At 35.7% G+C, this 22,634-nt stretch overlaps 1 protein-coding gene across 4 annotated transcripts in view; it reads left to right on the plus strand.

Annotated features, from left to right (window-relative positions):
- DIAPH2 (diaphanous related formin 2) overlaps positions 1-22,634 on the plus strand; it is an 815,896-nt gene that overhangs the window by 427,974 nt on the left and 365,288 nt on the right. For all 4 annotated transcript variants that reach the window (XM_070502007.1, XM_070502006.1, XM_070502008.1 and 1 more), the window contains one exon: positions 4,613-4,742. In XM_070502007.1, coding sequence (XP_070358108.1) covers positions 4,613-4,742 — 130 coding nt within the window. The remainder of the gene's footprint in view (positions 1-4,612; positions 4,743-22,634) is intronic.

Genomic DNA, 22,634 nt, shown 5'->3' on the forward strand with positions numbered 1-22,634 from the left:
GGGCTTCGTGTGCAAAACCAAGAAGTTTGTATGCTTTTCCAGGAGATGAGGGGGGCCTTTGCAATGGAAACTCCGAATGGATTCTAATTATCCTGACAAAATTAAACATTTGAAAAATAACGTCTGTGTACAGAGGTTAAATTAACTGGAATTGTTTGGTTTAGAGAACAAGACACATGAGAAAGGAACTTTCAGTCTGTGAGAGGTGATTATACACAGGATAGTGACCAGTTATTTTCAGTTCCCACTGAGGACAGAGCGAGAAGAAAGAGGCTTAACTCTCAGCAGAAGGGAAAATTATCTACAGAAGGGGTCCTTCACAGAAAGATTGAGTGTGACTGGCGTAGATGATTAAAATGTTGTTGTCTCAGGCTCTCTGGCTGTGTGCTGGCTTCTGTGTGCTCAGGCAGCCTGATTTCAAAGACAGGGCAAAGACTGCAGGTTTTCAGGCTCGAATGAGAGTATTGGAAATAAAATATCTTTTATATGGCAATTAGGTACTCAGATGCTTTGCTATCTGCCTAGCTAAAGGTTTGGAAATGTCTTTGAACATGTCGAATATAGGTATTATCTTTCATAATATACCACTCATATTTATTAGAAAAAAAGAAGTGATCTGAATTAGCTATAGAAATAGGTGTTGTTCTGTTAAAGGTATTTTGTATTCATGTACCATTTCAGAAAGTTATTAAAGATTAGATAGATACAATTAGTATAAGTTCAGTTATTAATCTTTATGTGTAACATTTGTTGGTCAGATGATTACAATTAAAACCGCTGTATGCTTTATTAACTGATGGCACTTTAGTGAATATAGTGTGTTATTCTTATTTTGATGATTATTTGTTGGTAACTCAGCTTAATAAAATAACATAAAAGGTTTTTAGCTTTTTCAAATATTTCCAATTTCTGGAGCTGCTGTTTGTGTTTTTATTGTTTGAAAATATATACAAGACAGAGGATTATAGAGTGACCATTTTGTTCATCCTTTTGCTTCTCGTAAAGGGAAGTCATCTCTCTGTCTCAGAGCCCCACCTGACTGTGCCTGGTGAGAAGGAGCGTGGGAAAGCACAGGCAGGGGTGCGAAAAGGCACTTGGCTCCTGGCTGGAGCAAACCTTGAAATGCTTATAGTATAGCCACCACTGAGACTTAGGTAATCTGGACAAGTATTATTGGAATATTTAATGTTTATGTGAAATTAACATAATTTTGAGTTAATTAGCTATCAATGGAAATCAATTTTATTTCTTAATAAATTAACCCAAACACTTTGGAAGTGATTTGCGCATACTCAGATTGGATTATTCTTATACTACCCCAAGAGATGTATATATCCAACTGGTACACTTGGAAGAGCAAATTATTGGATAAATGCCATTAACCATTAGAATCGATGAAGGTGAATGTGCTTATTTGCCTGCTGTGCTGACACTGAACACAGTAGGTCCTGAGAGAGACAATGGCTAATGTGGGAATGGTGTAGATGCAGTAAGAAAGACTGAAGACATGAAAATACAAAGTAAATAGACTTTAATAAGTAAAAATTCTTTCCCCTTATATTTTATTAATATATATTTATTGTAAAATGATTGGTCTAAGGATCATACACATAGAGAAAAATAAAAAAGATCACATATTTTTCATGATTATTTCCTGCCAGTTTGAAACATTAAAATGGACTCTGTGTGAGGTTTTTTAAAAAATAAATATTATCATACAGATTCAGCAATTCGTCTCTCATACCAACTAGGTCATTTCTCAAGTTGACAAGATAGTTGCTTGGCCATGTTTGCCCATGCTTCGAAAGGAATATTACAATTCAAAAAAGTATGGGGCTGGCCCAGTGGCGTAGTGGTTAAGTTGGCATGCTCCACTTCAGTGGCCCGGGGTTTGCCAGTTCGGATCCTGGGCCCAGACCTACACACCGCTCATCAAGCCATGCTGTGACAGCCCACGCAGAAGAACTAGAAGGACATACAACTAGCATATACAACTCTGTACTGGGGCTTTGGGGAGAAAAAAAATAAAGGTAAAAATAAATAAAAATTAAAAAACACATAATGTATTCTTTCTACAACCCTTTCTGATTTTGACAAAGATACTAAGATATTTATTTAACTTAAATGTTATGCTTTATTTACCTTTCTAAAATGGAACCATTGACTCTACCAAATTTCTTCATAGAAACTAAATTAATGGACCTGATTCTGAATGAATATTTACCAATTAAAAACAATTTTTGAAAATTAAGCACTAAGTATGCATGCCAAAAGCTAAAGTTTTAAATCACCCATAAGATTGACATATGAGCACATTGCTATTTTTCTCTTTTTGTGTTTTCCTTTCCAGTGTTGGCCATGTGCCTTTGTTTAAGAAAAAATTAGAATATACTTATACAATTGGATATCCTGAAAAATTAGATGGGTTTTGGGGCCAGCCCGGTGGCACAGCGGTTAAGTTCACGCATTCCGCTTCGGTGGCCTGGGATTTGCGGGTTCAGATCCCAGGTGCAGACCTATGCACCACTTATCAAGCCGTGCTGTGGCAGGCTTCCCACATATAAAATAGAGAAAGATGAGCACAGATGTTAGCTCAAGGCAAATCTTCCTCAGCAAAAAGATGAGGACTGGCAGTGGATGTTAGCTGAGGGCTAATCTTCCTCAAAAAAAGAAAAAGAAAAAAAGGTGGGTTTTTGTTGTTGTTTTGTATATGCATTTGTGTTCTTTTTTTTCCTTTGGTCTTCACAGAGTTCATAAGATATAGATCAATTTTCTTTCTTTTGGGAAGATGTACCTTTAATTTTCCCTAAGCACCTAATGTTTTTAGGATTTAGCAGTTCAGGTAATTTGTAAGAAAAAAAGGAAATGTTAATTTCTTTATTATTTGGGACATCCAGCATACTCTGAAAAGGATGCTCTTTGTGAACATAACACCATCATCTCAGGTAAAAACCTGTCTTTAAGAAAGTGAACCTCCCATTGATTCCTCTACAGCTGCAAGCCTTACTTAAGATAAGTTGCCCTTGAGGTTTTTGTTGCTTTTTGTTCTTATAGTTTGTCCTTGAATTGTGTCATGTTAACCTTGTAGTACTTAAAAGTATTTGATGGATCAGCATGATAATGGGAAGTGTAAAATATTTTACTTTTGTGGGATAAAGTAACCCAGAAATTCTAAAAGAAATCATTGTGACCACTTGAACTATCTACCTCCTGCCTCCTGTGGCTGTTTGTTTTGAGCCTTGAGACTAATATTTCTTTTAAGTTGTTTATATCATTGGGAGGTAAACAGTTGTTAAGAAGCTGTAGCACAAAAGAGATTCAGAATGGACTTGATTGATTAAATGCAATGTTTCTTTTTTCTTAGTCACTAAAACAATAAGGATGAAATTACTCTGAAATTACCTAAATATCCTCCACAGCCTTTTCATAAACCTGTTTGTGAAGAATACTCATTTATTCTAAACAGAGTAATCCTTAAAGCTGAAAACCCCGAATCAGTATGAACATCAGTGGAAAAACCCATCATCTAAGGATTATAGAATTAAAACATCCAATAGAATGAGAAAACTTGATACTTTATGCTGTATTTATCCTTCATTTTTAAGCAAATCCTTGATTTCATTTTCAGCGTAGTCTAGTATGAGAGTTATATTAAAGAAAGCACTTAAATTCTCATCATAGATTTTTTTTGTCCTATACTTTAAAGATTTTTATCATTGTAACTGTAGCATCTCTTTCCTAGTGTTCCTGAAAGGGAAATACAATATGTAAGCAGACAAATAAAATTTGTCATTTTCTCAAGATTGTGTGGTCAGATTCTGTTTATAAATTAGCATAAGAAGTCTTCAGTTGTTCTTTTTTGATGGCCCATGCAAGTAAAGCAGGGTAAAATATGCTTACTCTTTTACATTAATTTGCATCCATGATGGCTAGAAATAAACATAACCTCACAAAGGAAACCAGCTTCCAAGACTATATTTCTGTGATAAACTCTAAGAACAGAATGCTGATAACATAAGCACACATTAACTTGGACTATTATTATCGGTGCTTAAATGAATGCTCTTTTCTCATGAAAAGAATAGTTCATTTTACCATAATAATTTAGACAGTTTTAAAAATATAGATTAAAGTTTAATTTTTCACTTTTTGGGGTTGCCTTTCTCACTTTTAAAATATGGAGTTCATGGGGCTGGCCCTGTGGCCGAGTGGTTAAGTTCGTGCGCTCATCTGCAGGCGGCCCAGTGTTTCGTGGGTTCAAATCCTGGGCGCGGACATGGCACTGCTCATCAGACCACGCTGAGGCAGCGTCCCACATGCCACAACTAGAAGGACCCACAACTAAGAACATGCAACTATGTACCGGGGGGGGCTTTGGGGAGAAAAAGGAAAAAAAATAAAATCTTAAAAAAAATAAATAAATAAAAATAAAATATGGTGTTCATTTTAAAATCCAGAACATTGTTACTAGACCTCATTAGGAACCTAGCTCAAACTTTTATTTTAAATTAGTTCTCATGAATTGAGTTCATTCATTCATTTCACTTGTTTAAGAAAAAAGTCTATATTTAGATTACTAAAAAATACTAAAAAATTTGTTATTTCATTCCAGATCAGAGATACTAAATCAGCAGATCAAAAAACAACCCTCTTGCATTTTATTGCTGAAATTTGTGAGGAAAAATACCGGGATATCCTGAAATTTCCTGAAGAACTGGAACATGTAGAAAGTGCAAGCAAAGGTAATTGATTTGTAACTGCTTTGAGACTATTTCTTGCCTAAGTATTATATTTTAAATGATAGGATTAAATAATCTATAAATATGAATCGTTTGTTTTTCTGTTTGTTTACTGATATAAGAAAAGCAGGAAGATAGTTTCTGTTGCCTTATGTTTGACAGCACAGTGCATTTTAATGACCTGCTTTTAATTTACTTTATTTTTTTAATACTGCTAGGTTATCGAAGCTTTCATATCTCTGATCAGATAGTATGTTTCTTCATCCATTTCATAAATACTGGAGTGTATATTATTGGCAAAGCAACCATAATACTAGCGGGCTTTTGGTGATATCAAAATGATTGTGAAACAGTTCTTACTGGAATATGTTTAAAATCTAGAAGGTAAGAAAAGACATAGATACAGATACTTTATAAGACAAGGATGAATATGAGAAGTGCCACATGACAGGCTAATGATGAGAGAGTAAGAACTTTTGAATGGGTGGGTAAGAGAAGGCTTCATGGAAGAGGCCAAAAGAGTGAGGATTGAGGATAGGATTTTTGTAGACATGGAAAAAGGGGCGTGCTTTCCAGAGAGGACACTATATGAGCAAGGCACAGTGGCAGAATTTGTTAGGATGGGTGGAAGAGTAGTTGACTGTGAGGCTGGAGCAATAAGGTGGCCATCTCAGAAACTTCCATGTCATGCTGAGCAGTCTGGTCTTGTTGTGGTAGGCGGCAGGGCATCATTGAAGGACTAAAATGGGCAAGACTTGGCACCAGTGAGGAACTGGAGAGGGGAAACAAAAATGTCTCCACGATTTTAATTTGAGCTTTTTAGCTTTGTTGGTTAGTGAGTATTGTCAACTCTTGCAATAAGTTGAAAAGTGAAAGAAAGGAGGAAGGATCAAGGAAACATTTTTTGAAGCTGAGATTATAAATGTGGAGAAGTACATTTCCCTCTTAGATAAGTATGTCATAAATCTTATATTTGAAATTGCACTGTAATAATTCCATTTCTCTATAACTCTGAGGACTTTCAGTAAGGACTCAAAAGCATATATGTTTCCCAAGTTTATTACAAACCATATAAACCTGTTAGTGTCTTTTGAAGGGGGGAAAATGTGTCTATAAAACCCAGAATATTGTTTGTGTAATATTGTTCAGTGGTGATCTCTGCCGGTCTGGTATTGTCAATCAAATCTTCAACATATTTTTTTAATTTAATCCAATGTGCCTCATTTTGTGGTCCAAGGACCTGAATAACACTAGGAGACAGAATATGACCCCATAGTACTAGTTATTTTCTTCCTGTTTATTAAAAAAACTTTATAATATAATGGAAAATTATACTCACAACAACTATAAGAGCAACTTTCTGGCAATTGCTTTTCTAAAGAACTTCTATATCTTGCCCCTTGGATTTAAAAACGCAGCTTTGTGACTAGAGCATATTTACTAACATGTAACTAATGTGGACTAATAGCAACATTTAGAAAATTTGTATTATAATTTGAAACATGAAAAATGTCAAAAATAAGACCAATTCTGAAATTAGATCATTTCAGTGCTAATATAACTTTTTGATCGCCCTCTACCGGAATTTTTCCTACATTTTATTTATTCAATATGTAGATTCAATTTCCGGAAGGTTTTGAAAGGAAGTATATCAAGAATATGTTTAAATAAAATGATCTATCAATTTGATGATGATGATTTTTCATTCTTGCCTTGAGCATACTTTACCTGAATATATCTGATAAACATAAATATTTTAGTTGAAATAATCTGGAACAACTGTAATGAAATCTGGAATGAAGCTTATATCAGCTTTGATTTTTGAATCTAAATACCTGTTTCTCTATATCTATATCTATGTCTGCTTCTATGTGTGTATCGTATCACATCCACTTTTAGCCACCACTGCTATTGATGAAGTGGCCTATAGAGCACAGCCTTTTGAGTTAGACATTGTGAAGCTCTAATCCTAGCTCTATTACTTATTAGTTCTATAACCTTGAGCTAGTACTTTAAACTTCCAAGTTTTTGTTTCCTCATCTGTAAAATGGCAATGATAGTAACAATAACATTAAGTGAGTTAACATATTCAAAGCATCCGTTAGAAGGTTTGGCACGTAGTAACTATGCAGCTGTTGCTATACCACTATCTTTATTATTAGTAGTAGTAATAATAATTATCAATATACTACTGTGAATAGTATAGTTGTTGCCATTGTCTTGTTGGAAGGGAATAATCTTAAGGGTACCTATGGTTCTGCCAGGCTCAGCTCGGTATTTATTATATTCAGTTCTATTTATTTGTTTCCCATGCCTGGGCTTTTGGTAAATCCTTTTGTATTTTTCTTTTGCAATATTACCAACTTCTTTGTCCCAATCCGTTTCAAGAGCAAAATCTGTCTATTGTATTTTGATTATTTTTGCTTTTGTGTATTCTTCCTGGCAGTGTAGTCAAAAGACTGTTGCCAAAAATCCTCTTCCGATCTCCCTGTTTCGGCCTCAGCAATCCCCATTCTCAAGTTATTTTGAGTAGTTCTTTCTTTTTTTTCCTTATGAAATTCAGACTCAGAGTTCTCAACTCAAAAAGTTCTTAAGCACATTCCACCTGCTTGCAGCTCTCTTTCATTTCCTCCTAGTTCTCATTTCACTGCGCCCGGACATATTTTCTCTTGAGCCATTTTGATTCCTTTCTAATAATCCTGTCTCCGTGTACGATTTCATGCTGCATCCCGTGCCTGGAAATGTCCCCTGCTCTGTCCTCTAAGACAGCTGACTATCATTTGTCAAATCACTGTTCAGAATCTCTTTCTTTCTTTCTTTACTTTTTTTAATGTTTTGCTGCTAAAGCCTTAGGAGAAAATACTTTTGAATTTAGTCTGTAGGAAAAAAACAAAACATGGTGAAAGGTCAAGTCGTTTACCTCTTATTGGTAGTTAAATACTTTTCCTTGGTATTTGAGTCTAACTTGTCTTGTTTGCTTAATATACATTTCAGTCCTGTTTGAGTCACATTCTGTCACCTTCAGTACTGTGTAAGGCATGTATGTATTGACAGTCAACCGGAAAATATAAAAGTAGGTCAACGCTATATAATTCATTTTATTTTATAATGGACTATCTCCTTGTGAATGATCACCTTCAAAAACAAAAACGCAGAAGTACCTTTCTTTTTAACCTGGAGGGATAGAGATAAAATGAAACTAATTCAGTTAATGATTGAATTATATAAGTCATATTTAAAGAACAATTGTATGAATACTAATGCTTTTTTTCTCCGTTTTTGGATTATTAGAACCGAGTACTTATTTTGATAGAGTAAGGATCTTTTCTGCCTGATATAGCAAATAAATTTATTTCAGTTAAGTGCTAAAGTTACAGGCCTCAAATTAACTGACACAGAGAAGAAAACTACCTTAAAGTGAAAGGAAAACCTAAAGAAGAAAATATGTGGGATCCATGGAAAAATTTATTGTATAATTGCATTTATTCCTCGTAAAGCTAAGCTTCTAAAATTGTGTGCGTCTTGGAAGATGCAAAGCTGTGGTATAAACGTAGCATATTTTCCTAGAGCTCTGTAACTCAAAGATATTGGGGAAAAACACATCATTTTTACATTAAAACAGATATATATTATGGAGTAGAATGCAAAATCCACATGAATTTTTAAAACAAAACAGATGACTTCAAAGAAATTTCACACTCGGAGCAGATCCCTAGGGGTGTGTGTTCAATTTTCTCTTCCATTAGGGGTACTTGGGTGGGAAAAGTTTATAAAGCATTGCCTAAAAAATTATTAAGTGGTTTGGTTTTCTTTTGGCTTCACTTCTTTATTTATCTATTTAGTTTATTGCAGGGAGCGGGGAGGCGAGCAGGCAGGGAGAGGAGGAGTAGTGCCTGACATTCTCGTAAACAGAGATTCTCATAGTCCTTAGGAAGTTCGGAATCAAACAGTACAGTGTAATTTTATTACCACTGAAATTAATACAATAATATCACTCTGGGCATTTTATTCGAGTTTAAATTATAAATCTGCAGGTCCTCTCATTCATGTGTGACATACCAATGAGTCTTTAGAGGGAAAAAAAGTGGTTGCTATAGAGACTCTGATGCTTTTAAAATATTGAAAGTACTTTTGATAAAACCCAATTACCTTTTCGCCAATGATTAATTTTAAAGATTGTACATGTATATATATGATTGTGTGGAATAGATATATAGATCTCTATTGTATGAAGCATTGCTGGTTTACTAGACATATTTTATAAATCCTTTATTGTTTTATTCCCCCCGTGGCTATCACTTCAACTTTCAGTTTTGAGGATTTTTGCAGTTTGATTTAAAATCTCCGGAGTTTTATAGGTTGGCTCTAGGGATTAAATCAAAAGGGTTGGTAAAGTTTAATTAAAACTATTCCATTCAAGAGGGAAATACTATATTAATGTATTTGAAGGCACTATTAATCCTAAGGTTTGACATAAATCTGAAATGGGTTTCACTTCAGTTAAATTAGGGCCGTTTTACAAAATAAAAGCTCGTTAAGTTTCCCTCCCATAAATAGTGTTAATTTCTTATTCATTAAGTCAATTATTATAAATTTTGATGACCAACTCTACCTTTTGATAGCAGCCGTCTTTCCATGTCATGTTAGTAGCTGATTAGCTATTTATCCACTCTGGCTTCTTCATAGAATTAATAATGATTAAAGTTCAGATTAGAGGATATATTATAGGGAAAAATCTATGAAATAAAAAAGAAAAAGAAAAACGTAAAATAGCAGCAGTGTCAAAAAGTTGGGGGAACGAAACAAAACAAAACATTTTGCGAACCTCCAGAGCTGGCTGCTGAAAGGTACCCAAGATGGCATTTAGTCCAAGTGCATCATTTTACAGCTAAAGAAACTGAGGCCCAGAATGAGGAAAGAATTACCCACCATCACACAGCTGGGTGGGAGAGTCAATGAAGGTTGGCAGACCTTGTGTAGAGTTATTTTATAACATATATTTCAGCTCCATTTTTACTTCCTTTGTGGTCTAAAATATACAGCAGAGATTCATGCTCACATATTGGAAAACACATAGAAAGTAAACGCTGACCAAATAAAAGACTTACTGGAGTGTAAATGCTCCTGTTTCTAGGTAGTGGTCCACAGTCTCCCTTGCCCCATTTTGACAGAATTACCCGCTCCTTGCTCTGCGTCACAGCAGCATTTTAGCCTTATTAGTAATATAGCACATACCACATTAGCATTTTGTATTTAATCGTTTGCTTCTCTCTGTACCTCCTAGATTGAGTTCCTCAGTGACAGGGAACATGCCCCGTTTTCCCTACCATCTGTGTTTGCACAGCATCTCAGAGAGAAGTCACTGCTCAATAAATGTTTATTAAATGGAATCGTTGCATGTCATTTCAGTACAGCAAACATATTTCAAAATAAGACATTGTGGGAAGTTGGCAAATAGAGAATAGCAACCTGAAAATTACTGTTTGCTGTAAATACGAGAGGAGAAACAAGATAAGTTAGAATAAAGAGAACATTGGGACTCAACAGTGTTTCCTGATCCATATTTTACTTCTTTCAGGGAGAAAGTTAAAATTGGAAATAATTGAGCTAATAATGGGGAGAATTTAAACTTATGGAGGCCACCAAACCATAAAAGTTCATGGTGAACAGTAAGAATTATAAGTCTTGTAGGAAGTAATGGCAGCTAACTGTCTCAATGTGATATCTAACTAAGCTGAAACGTCTATCTTTTATTCTATGCCTGAAAAAAAATTACTTTTGTATTGTCTACTCTTAGTTTTATTGAAAAATCTTTGAGTTATGGAACAAAATCCTACTATTTTTAGAGCAGTTCACGTACAGTGACTCATAGGACCTGAGGTGTGAGAAAATATAAAACTGGAGGATTTCCTAGCAGATTTAAACTTTGGGTTTTAGTCTTTTTAGAAGCACAGGATGATAATATACCAATGTGACAAAATGTCAGCAGAACTGACCTTACTTAAATGTTAGCAGTCTGAGTGAAACCGAGTACACATCATACCAGTACATCATTTTAATAAAAAAGATTGTGTAGCCTCCCTTGGACTTTTTCATAATACTGTTTTAAATAATTTTTGCTGAATGAATTGGACTCTATCATGCAGACACTATAAATAGCTTATAGAATTTAGGGGAATATTGAGTTTTAGGGAATCAAATTCATCAATTTTCCAATTTATTATACTTCTTTCTTCCTTACTCTCACCACATCACTCCTAGTTATTTAACAAAGTGAATTTCTTTCAAATAATAGAAACAATGAGCGGTCTAAAACATGCATGAAAATTGGGCTTTCAACCTGAAATGTCAAAAAGGCTTAGGAAAGAAAGATGTTTTCTTACTGGTCAGTAATCTAGTCGTTACCAACCAGTGTTTTCAATTCATAACATGTAAACACTCTAGTTCATTTTCATTTCTAGAGGAAACTCTTTGTTGAAAACGTTAATATCTTCAGGTAGCCGTGAGAGGAAGCAGAGACCTTGGCCATTTGGATTTGAGTTAAATGTTTCAACATAAATAAAAAATTTGTTATAGACTTATATGGGTACCTTAGCTTTTGCATCCCAGAATCCTTGTCTGCTAGAGAATCCTATGCATAGCTTATCTGTCTCACACCCTTGCCCCGCCTGTCTCAGAACCTAGGCTTCTGGGCTTTTTCCAAACTGAAATGCCATGCCCTTCTCTCAGCCCTTTTGAGCCCTATATATCTTTTTGAAGGCCCAGCTTAATCTCATCCCTCTGTAAAGGCTTCCCCAACCGTTATGGTTTACGATGGTTTCTCACTTCCCTCCTCTACCATAGTACTTAGTGGAACTTCTTAGTTTGGTACTTGATCCTGTACTCTCTTGCATCTCAATATACGGGTTTCTGTGTTTGTGGTAGCATCCTGGCATGATGCTTTCTGAAATAATGTGTGATGTCATTAGTCTACTTTTTCAGGACAACATCTAACACCGTATTGATATAGTAAATTTAGCTCAGTGAATGTTTATTGCACATCCACGTGATCCGAGTTGCTATCTTTAACCTCACAATGAAACTTTTTGAAAACTTAAATTAACTAAAATGTATTTGCAGATATTTAATTCCAAGTTCTTACATATTTAGCAACAAGTAGAAAACCAAGTCTTCAAGGAGGGTTCTTTAAAACTGATCTATGGTGTTAGAAATCACTCTAATGGTTACTCATGGGGGGTTAGTGACTGGAAGGAATATGTGACGGCTTCTGGGGTGCTGGTCATGTTCTGTTTCTTGATCTGGATGCTGGTTACATGGGTGTGTTTAGTTTGTGAAAATTCATTCAGCTGGTCACCTATGTGCACAACGTATGTATACTTCAAAAGGCATTTTTAAAAAGCAAATCATTCAAATTTTTAAAATATGCAGTGACTTACGAAAAGTGAGAAAGGTACTACATTTTAATTCAAAAGGTCCTCATGTTTTTACTTGTGCTTAGTTATAATGATCACATGCTTTGTATAAATATCTGCTGTCAGAGTTGATCTGACGTTATTGTAAATAATTATTATTTTTCAGCAAGTTACATGTCACCTAAGGATTTTATCAAAGTGTCTTTTAGTCTAGAGTAGAAGGGTGCACTCTAGTATTAAAGAAAAGGAAGAAAGAAAAAAAACCCACCAACTACGTTATATACCATGTAAATATTCAGAATGATCTTTCCATAGTTGTTATCAGTATTATGCTGTCTTGTATGTCATTGAATTCTAACATGTCCTGAGCACATCCTGAGTGAAAATTTTCACCAAGAACCTGTCACTCCTGTCATTGTTATCATTGTGTCTTTGCTTCAACGTCAGGTAATAGGATATGTGGGAATATTGCTCAGTTTTATCTCATTGTGGATTCAAGCTCGTTAGCTGAAAAGTGAATATTCATACATCAAATGTTATAATTTGATTGACTCCTGAAGTAAAACGCAAGGACTTATTCGATGCTAAGGGGTTAAAGGATTGATGTTGAGTAGTAATGTCAAGGTTCAGAGAGGGGAGAGTAAGGCAAGAAGGAAGAATGACAGAAGTGAAGAAAGAACCAGCTGTCTGCTGCCACAGCAGAGTCCTAAGAAGAGGTAGCTTATGCCCTGAGTGGAGATACCCTTGTACCACTAGGGAGAATTGGTGAAATCTGGCAGTCCGCTTGGTTACCATTACTGCAGCGTGCACCACGACCAGTCCTTCTGATGGATTCATCAGTAAGGATGAGCTGGTTTACAGATATAGGGGTTGGGGATTTCGGGAAATTGTAAGAACAGTATCAGAACTACCTAAGCAATGGCCTCCATTCTCCACATTTTACACATCTTTAACATGGCTTGAATACTAGGACCAAGTCATAGGGGCCACCTTGCTGGTGTGATTTCTTGAATTTACTTGGGGTCCTTTTCTGGAGTTTGGATTCTATAGGTTGATGAGGTAAATTAGTAAATAGCAAATATAACATTTACTTGTGTCCATTTTATATGACCCAGACTCCTTCGCAGTATTTCCATGTAAAACAGAATGGAGCTGGCATTTTTATTCGAAGATGCATTGAAATCGTAAGGGAAAAACCCCTGACTCTTATTGGAAGCTAATAGCTCTGAGGCAAAGGATTCCAGTATCGTCATATCTGAAAGAAACACGTGCTAGACATATGTCCAAAGATGAGAAGCATCACATATACATTCTAGTTTCCACTTTGTTGCTACTTATTTGTTGGGTCATAGTTTGGCCATTTAACCTGTCAGTGCCTGTTTCCTCATTTGTACGATAACGTTTCTTATTTTGAAAAATAGAGATGGTCATATTTAGCCTGTTTATCCCTCCAGGTGATTATGATAATAAAATTAGATATTCACTGTGGAAATGCCTTAGGAGAAAGTTGTCATATATAAATAATGGTTTATTATTCAAGCTAGTATGAGGATGTTAATTCCGGATGATTTTGATTAGGTTTTTTTATGTTTGTTCAGTCCTGTTTTTAAAATGAAGGTCAAAATTCACTTGTTACTTTCTGAAATAATGTGTGATGTCATTAATTTTATTTTCTTTACATGTTCTTCCACTTTTTTCCATCTTGTAGTCTTTTAAAAGTAGGACTCTAAAAACATGATCACAGAGGCTCATCCTAATTTTGAATGACATCCCTGAGCTTTGACGGAAGAATCATTGCTCCACGTTCAAGAGTTGATCATATAAGTTCCAACATTCTGTTTTGTTAGGATATCTTTGTCTTTAGTATGTATAAACATGGAAGAAAAGAAAAAGCATATAGTGTTTAATTGAATATCCTGAGTAATTAATACTAAATGTTTAGGGGCAAATAAAAAAGGCATGAGTTTAAAATATTATTATAAGAACTAATAAAAATTATAATAAAGCATTTATTTTATGTGCATTTTAAAGAAATGGATTCTGCTTGCAGTTGGAGCAGAAAACCCAAGGCTAGTGTTTATGCCAGCTGTTGCTTCTTCACGCAATTATGCATTTTTTTCTAATACCTAATAGTGATAATAATAACCACTGCCATTTATAAAGAGCTTACTAAGTGCCAGGCACTGTATTAAGCATGGTTTTACAAAACAGGAGACTGAATCTTTGAAACATGAAGTAATGTGCTCAAGCTCACACAATTAATAAGAGCTGAGGTTTGGCTGCGTGTGTATCCCCTGTTCTTTTCACTGTAGCAACACTCAGAGGAATATCAAAACATAGTTGAAAAAGATAAGAATATGAACATTTTCTTCATAAATTTAAGATAAACTGAGAAAGCAATATAAACCTTGGTAAATTCTATACTTTAATGGCAACATTAATTATTTTAATTAGAACCACCCGATGAAATCATACAAATGCAAACACTTACTGATTTACTCTAAAACTACAGTAAACTGTTAAATATATAAAAATGGTATCGTTAGGATTTAGGGTTTCATTCAGTTGATTTTTCCTTCTTCATGTTCGCAGAGAATAGTACCATGCCGTGAGATAATGAACAAAGAATAAATATCTTCATTGCCCGACTGTCTTAAGGAATATGATTGTCGCCTAAACACACGTTTAGGTAACTCTAGTAGTATAAAGACTTGCAGTCCCTGAATTGTACATTTATATCCCTTATTTTAAAGATGTCAGTTTTCTTCAGTTACCTATTCCATGGAAGCGTGGTAGGCTTTATATAAATTCATGCGTTTATTCGTGTATCTTTTACTATTAGTAACCACACTGTTCTTCAAAGGGAAATGAGTTATCTCAAACAGATTAATTACCTCGGTTGACATTCTAACTTAGAAATCCATCAGAAATGATTCTTAACCCTTAAATGGGCAAATGGCACAGAGACAGAACGTTCTCAGAAGAAAAACATAGCAAAAATGTTCTCCCTCATCAGTAATGGAAGAAATGCACATAAAACAATAAGATAGAAGTTTTCAGCTGTTGAATTGGTAAAGGTTAAAAACAAACTATACCGTATACTCAGTGCTGGCACAGGTGGCGTAGGTGAGATCCTTGTGCATTAATGGTCCGAGTTCAAGATGACTTCAACTTTTTGGAAAGCAAAATGTATCAAAAGCCTCAAATGAACTGCAAACCTTTAATTTGTCCTAAGATGATGATCAGAAATGGGCACCAAGATTTATGCACAAGAATTTCATTGTAACATTATTTAACAGTGAATAACTGGAAATATCCCAAATAGCTGAGAATTAAGGGAAATAGTAAAATGAATCATAGAACATACATACAATGTAATATAGGTTGAATAAAATCAAGGCTTCAATAAACTTTAATGACATGGCAAATGAAAATAATATAATAAATTTAAATAAAATTATATATAATAGGATCCAATTTTTTGTTTTTTGAGGAAGATTAGCCCTGAGCTAACTACTGCCAGGCCTCCTCTTTTTGCTGAGGAAGCCTGGCCCTGAGCTAACATCCGTGCCCATCTTCCTCTACTTTATACGTGGGGTGTCTACCACAGCATGGCTCTTGCCAAGTGGTGGTGTGTCTGCACCTGGATCCAAACTGGCGAACCCCGGGCCCTGAGAAGCGGAACGTGTGAACTTAACCACTGTGCCACCAGGCTGGCCCCTGAGGAAGATTAGCCCTGAGCTAACATCCACCACCAATCCTCCTTCTTTTGCTGAGGAAGCCTGGCCCTGAGCTGACATCTGTGCCCATCTTCCTCTCCTTTATATGTGAGATGCCTGCCACAGCATGGCTTGGTAAATGGTGCAGAGGTCCGTGCCCGGGATCTGAACTGGTGAACCCCGGGACACCAAAGTGGAGTGTGCAAACAACCGCTATGCCACTGGGCCGGCCCCAAGATCTAAATTTTATTAATCATGGTATACTTAATAATATTTGCTGTCAGTAGTATTTTTGTATTTTCTATGTGGTTTATACAATTGAGTTGTGTTATTTGCTCCTATGTTCTATAAAGTCACCATGAACACTAAATTAGTGAATCCTGAACCAGTGTTCCAGGGGAAATACAGGGTTAGGTTCCTATGAGCCTCTGGTCACAACATTTTCGTCAACTGATCAATACAAACCTTGTTTTATGTGTGTTTCTGTTTAAAGACACCTTATTTAATATATATGATTGATTCATTAACATTGAACTCACAGCCAACAGCGCTATAACTCCTGTCTGAATGAAGCCTATGTAACACACGCATTTTCTCCCTAAGTGACATTACAGCATTCCTGTACTAGGTAGGAATACTAGACAGCACCTCAGCGCTATGCTTGGGGATCATTTTAAAAAGCAACCTCACCAAAAAAAGCACAAAAATGAGGGAAACGTGGCACTAGATAGATCACAAAAGGATAGTTGTTTACAGTATGAGAGCTGAAACAAGAAGGCAGAGTGTTTCCTTGTTCAACCTTAGCTGGAAACATGTGCCTCGGACAACTCAAACTTTTCACCACTCTGCACATGTGACTAACTGCAAAATCACTGCCAGTATTGATTGGGGTTACAGATAAATTTCAGCAAGTAGGCAAATTCGCAAATATGGAATCCATGAATAATGAGAATTGATTGTGTATTTATATTTATAATCACAATAGTTTTAAGATGTAACTCATCATACAGTTCATTCATTCATTCATTCGCTCATGCAATATTTGTCTTTCTGTGTCTGGCTTATTTCACTTAGCATAGTGCCCTCCAGGTTCATCCAGGTTCTTGCCAATGGCAGGATTTCCTTCTCTTTTAAGGCTGAATAATATTCTATTATATATTAATATTTACTACATTTTTTTTTATCCATTCATCTGTCAGCAGAGCCTTCGGGTATTTCCATATCTTGGCTACTGTGAATAAAGCTGCAGTGAACATGGGGGTACAGAGATCCCTTCGAGATAATGAGTTCATCTCTTTGGATAAATACACAGAAGCAGAATTGCTGGATCACATGGCAGTTCTATTTTTAATTTTTTGAGGATCCTTCATACTGTTTTCCATAGTGGCTGTACCAATTTACGTTTCCACCAACAATGCACAAGGGTTCCCTTTTTCTACATCCTCGCCAACACTTGCTATCTTTTGACTTTTTGATAATAGTCATCCTAACAGGTGTGAGGTCTCACTGTTGTTTTGATTTGCATTTCCCTGACGATTAGTGAGTGATATTGAGCACCTTTTCGTATCACTGTTGGCCATCTATATGTCTTCTTTGGGAAAATTTCTCTTCAGTTTCTTTGCCCATCTTTTAATTGGGTTGTTGGTTTTTTGCTATTGAATTGTGTGAATCCCTTATATGTTTTGAATGTTAACTCTTGTCAGATATATCGTTTGCAAATACTTTCTCCTATTTCATAAGTTGCCTATTTTCTTGATTGTTTCCTCTCCTGTGCAGAAGCTTTGTAGTTTGATGTGGTCCCGCTTGTTTATTTTTGCTCTTGTTGCCTGTGCTTTTGGTGTCAAATCCAAAAAATCATTGCCAAGTCCAATGTCAAGGAGCTTTTCTCCTGTGTTTTCTTCTAAGAGATTTATGGTTTCAACACCTCACCATATTTTTTATTATTAAAAAAGTCCCTTCAACACCTACTCAAAATACCTACTTATAATCAGCAGCTGTTTTAAGGGAAGACTGATGTGTATGTCTGTGTTTTGATTATATTTGCATGCACTGAAATGTAATCATTCTGAAGAGAATTCAAACAGGCAGGTCATTTCAGGAAATGGATGCAGTTTAAATGGAGGTACAGATCAAGGAGATACTAAGCAAGGGTTTTGTGGTAATGATTGGTGTAACATCTTCCAAGGCCTCATACCATTGCCATGCGGCAGTAAGCAGCACATTTCCCATGCTTTTGCATTGCTAATAGTGAAGTTAGACAACTGTTCTTCCTGAAAACAGTGAGGCAAATGCCAACCCAGCTAATTGCTGTACTTGAGAAACACTTTTTACCAAGCTAAAGCCTAGGAAAGGGAAGTTCAAGTATGTACCTCATAAAGTCCATTTGGATTTAGATAACCAGCTAATCCAGAGCCAGCATTCTTATCTGATTTATATTGTCCTCTCTTAGCAAGGATTATATGAAAGTGATTACTGACATTTTAATTTTTCTCTCTTTGTGACTGTTTTACAAAAGCAGCAATGTAGGTTAGAGAACTCTCCACGTTGTCATATCTTTAATAAGTATACTAGTACATATGGAATTAACACTCAGAAAGAAACATATTTCTTAGCCTTGAGAGTTTGTTTTTAATGATTTACAAACACAATTTGAACTTTTTTCACTATGCAGTCAAAGCTTATAATAATATCAAGTCCTGGGGCCAGCTGGTGGTGTAGTGGTTAAGTTCATACACTCCGCTTCAGCGGCCTGGGGTTAACCCGGTTCAGATCCCGGGCACGGACCTACACACTGCTTATCAAGCCATACTGTGGCAGGCGTCCCACATATAAAATAGAGGAAGATGGGCACGGATGTTAGCTAAGGGCCAATGTTCCTCAGCAAGAAGTGGAGGATTGGCAGCAGATGTTAGCTCAGGGCTAATCTTCCTCAAAAAAAAAAAAAAAACCAAGTTCTCCATGATCTGGAATCTCCCTTTTTGGTAGATGGGAAACCGTAGCAGTGATACTAGAAAGAGAAGGAGAGATTTTGGGAGAACGCAGGATTTAAGTTTTAATTTAAAATTTAAATTTAAATTTTGAATGTAGGATGTGACATGAGTGGTGGATGAGGAAACCACCAATGGGGAGAAAGGTTGCAAAGCCAATAGGAATAATATTTATATGCAGGTATTGCACTTAAACAATATATGTGATACTTTGATATTACCTGAGTCGATTTTTCAAAACACGATTCCCTGAATGGATTTCACTTCCAGCATCAACAGCGTGATACCACTAACACTCCAAAGTAAAATAAAAGTTCTAGAATGAGCTGTAATTTCAGATTCAATATCATCAATTAAGTTTGGAAGGAAGTTTAAAGAAGTGTTTATTCTGCCTGATCAAATTTCAAAACAAGTGTACAGCAGGGTCAAACAATTAGCATATTTGTATTTTGTGTTCTATCTGTATTTCTAGTCTCAAAACTAATTATTGGTCTAAGATTTCTTGTCATTTAAAGTAGTTAATACATGAAAGTATGTGCTGAGCCTTACTGTGATGTTAAAGGCTTTTGAAGTTCAAATAGTTTGCAAAATATAATTTAATTTTCTATGGATATTAATCATGGCAAAATTGCCTCTCTCTAAACACAGTTTTGTACAAAGTAAATCACATTCACAATTTATTATCTATGAAAAGAAATGTATATCTGTAAACAGGCTTTTTTCTTGCTTCTCGAGCAACCATAATCATTTAATCATCTTCATTCTACGCCCTCCTCTGGTCTTCCACAGTCTTAAAACAATGGGGAATGATTGTGATTAATGAAGCCACTTGCAAGATGATGTTCAGGACCATATTCACATTGAAATGTTATAATATTTAAATTATAGCAAATATCTGAGATTGGAGGAAACAAAGAGCTTTATCTCCCATAAGTAATTTCCAGATCCAGCTAGAAACAGTTCACATAAGTTGAATCAATTCTAGGCCGTTCTCCAGATTCTTGAATTCTAAGTTTGTGCCAACTGGACTTGAAGGCGTATCTACAGACAAGAGCAGCAACTCTGTCACTTGTCAGCGTTGTTCTCTTCAACAGTGCTTACTGCCAGCTGTCCAAATGTGCAGGGTGCGTGTGGCTGTGAGTGCTCAGTGCTGTAACACCTTAATAAAAAAATAAATAGTGACTGTCACTGTTGCTTTTGCTATAGCTTTTTGACTCATATGCTTGATTCCCTCTGCTTTTTTTTTTTTTTGCATGAAAGATAAAAGAAATCACTCCTTTGACATTCAGGGGGAAATAACGAAGTGCTAATTAAACTGATGTGAAACAGTATTATCATCTTTAGTTTTACGCTGGCAGTTTTAATGCAGAGTTGCTTTACCAGGTTTTGCAAATCAGAATTTCCTGGGCCCTTGATTATTTTTCCGAATTCACTGAACAAGTCCATTCCCAGGGATATTCAAAATGCAAAACAAGGCCAGATAAGAAAGACATTTATTTCATGAAAGTTTCATGAGCACTCTCACTAGCTGAAGATAAAGGGGAAAAATCTTTCACAGGGAGTCATTTGAGATATTGCTGTATACAGATTTTTAGAAACAAAATACAGAAGTCTGAAAAGCCATCAGGTATGCTTTGAAAGGAATACAGAATTATATGGATTTCAAACATGTTGAGAAATGACTTAAACGTACTGAGCTGTTCACAGCCCTTGGCTTTTACTTTTTATGTGAGTTATATCTGAACAAGGATTTTATTATAGTCAGTGTTGTTCATGCTGCTATAGTTAAGGTTGTCAGCATTTCCATTACAACCCCACTATTTCAGTTGGGGTTCATAACTCAGCTTCAGAAGTCACCCTGGGCTAAAGGTTGGCATATGCATTTTCAACTTGTGGTGGTAGTGATGGTAGGAGTGTGATTAAATATGTAGTAAACAGTCAAATTAACATATACTACTTTTTATGCTATGAAATATTTTAATAGGATCATATATTGTGGTTCCTTAATTATAGAAACTGTCTGACAAATGTTAGCTCTGTCAGTATAACTGATTAACAGAGTTAAGAAAACTTTTTTCAATCTGATTAGTCCTTGTAGCCAAGAAACTCTGAGCTTATCTTGGAGCCATGAGCCGAAACGCTTCCTGTTACCAATTGAGTAATGGCTTCTAAAAGCACTCCATGATATATCAACACTACAGCCAAAAAACTGGTTAATTCTGTCCAAAGATTAGTGGGTGCCATGGGGACTGTAAGGTCAAAGTGACAGTTTGGGATTTTACATATATCCATAGCCTAACAGATTTTTTTTCCCCCCAAGATGGGCACCTGAGCTAACTTCTGTTGCCAATCTTCTTCTTTTTCTTCTTCTCCCCAAAGCCCCCCAGTGCATAGTTGTATGTTCTAGTTGTGGGTCCTTCTGGTTGTGCTATGTGGGACGACACCTCAGCATGGCCTGAGGAGCGGTGCCATGTCTGCACCTGGGCTCCGAACTGGCGATACCCGGACTGCGCAAGCTGGGCGCACGAGTTCAACCACTTAGCTGGGTCTGGCCCCCTATCAGATTTTTTTAAATGGAGATGTATTTCTTTTGAGTTAATCTCATTTTTCTGGCTATAAAATTTCCTGGTTATGAAAACTAAAATATTATAGAAGAATTAGTAAATACAGAATAATTAAAGACATAAAAATAACAACGAATAATGTGAATTACCCTTAATCCCTCAAACCAGAGATAACCACTGGTTACATGTTGATGTATATCCTTCAAATCTTTATAGTATACGTGACGCAGATATGTAAATTGCAAAATTGGTAGTATAAGCTGCATCACAATCTGATATTTTTCCTATTAGGAGACTACAAACTTGTCATTAAATGTTTTTTTTAATGTGTAATTTCCCTGCCTGCACAATATTCTACTGTATGGGTGTATTGACATTTATCACCCATAGTTGTAGATTTTCGAATCTGTTTAATGGTGTAATCTTACTTTAGAATTAAAATCTGGTGAAACTTTTCAGCATCTAGAGTTTTGTCAGCATCTTGATCTTGTCTGCGTTTAGCCATTTTTATGGTACTCTAGTTACTGCATCCCCAAATGTCAACAATTCGTAACTGTTGATTGGCAAAAGGTATTAAAAATAGAGAATTTAGTTTATATTGATTACCAAGAGATACTTACCAAATACTGAAATTCTATTGGTATGGTTGCTATTGATGCTTATAACATAAATGGAACAGAATTTTTAAAATTGATGTATTTGCAACCAATGGAATGATCATTTCCTTTGAATTCTTGTTAACGTGAGGAGTAGACAAGGGGGAAACTTCGTGACAAATAACACTTCTTTTAAGTTTGTCCTTTTTTTTGAAGGGGGAGGCATTCACCATAAGAATAGGATATTATTTATTATACAGAGTTCTGTGATCAGAAAGACCTGAGTTTACATCTCAACTCTGAGCTTTCTAGTTATATATGTGATTTTAGGCAAGGGATGTCACCTATGTGAGCTTTACTTTTCCTTAAGCTGTAGGTAATACCTACCTCGCAATGTTGTTATAAACATTCAGTGGATTATTATGCAAGAATTGATTCATTTATTCAACTAATATTTATTGAACATTTATAATTCAGGCAACGTGCTTAGCAATGTGATAGTGAACTAGACAAATACACTCCCTGCCCTCATGGAGCTTATAGTCTAGTGAGAGATACAGAGGGCAAATGAACAGATGCCTAAATATACACTTATGAATTGTGATAAGTGCTGTGAA

The sequence above is a fragment of the Equus asinus genome, chromosome X, assembly GCF_041296235.1.
Source record: "Equus asinus isolate D_3611 breed Donkey chromosome X, EquAss-T2T_v2, whole genome shotgun sequence".
In the NCBI taxonomy this organism is placed as follows: Eukaryota; Metazoa; Chordata; class Mammalia; order Perissodactyla; family Equidae; genus Equus; species Equus asinus.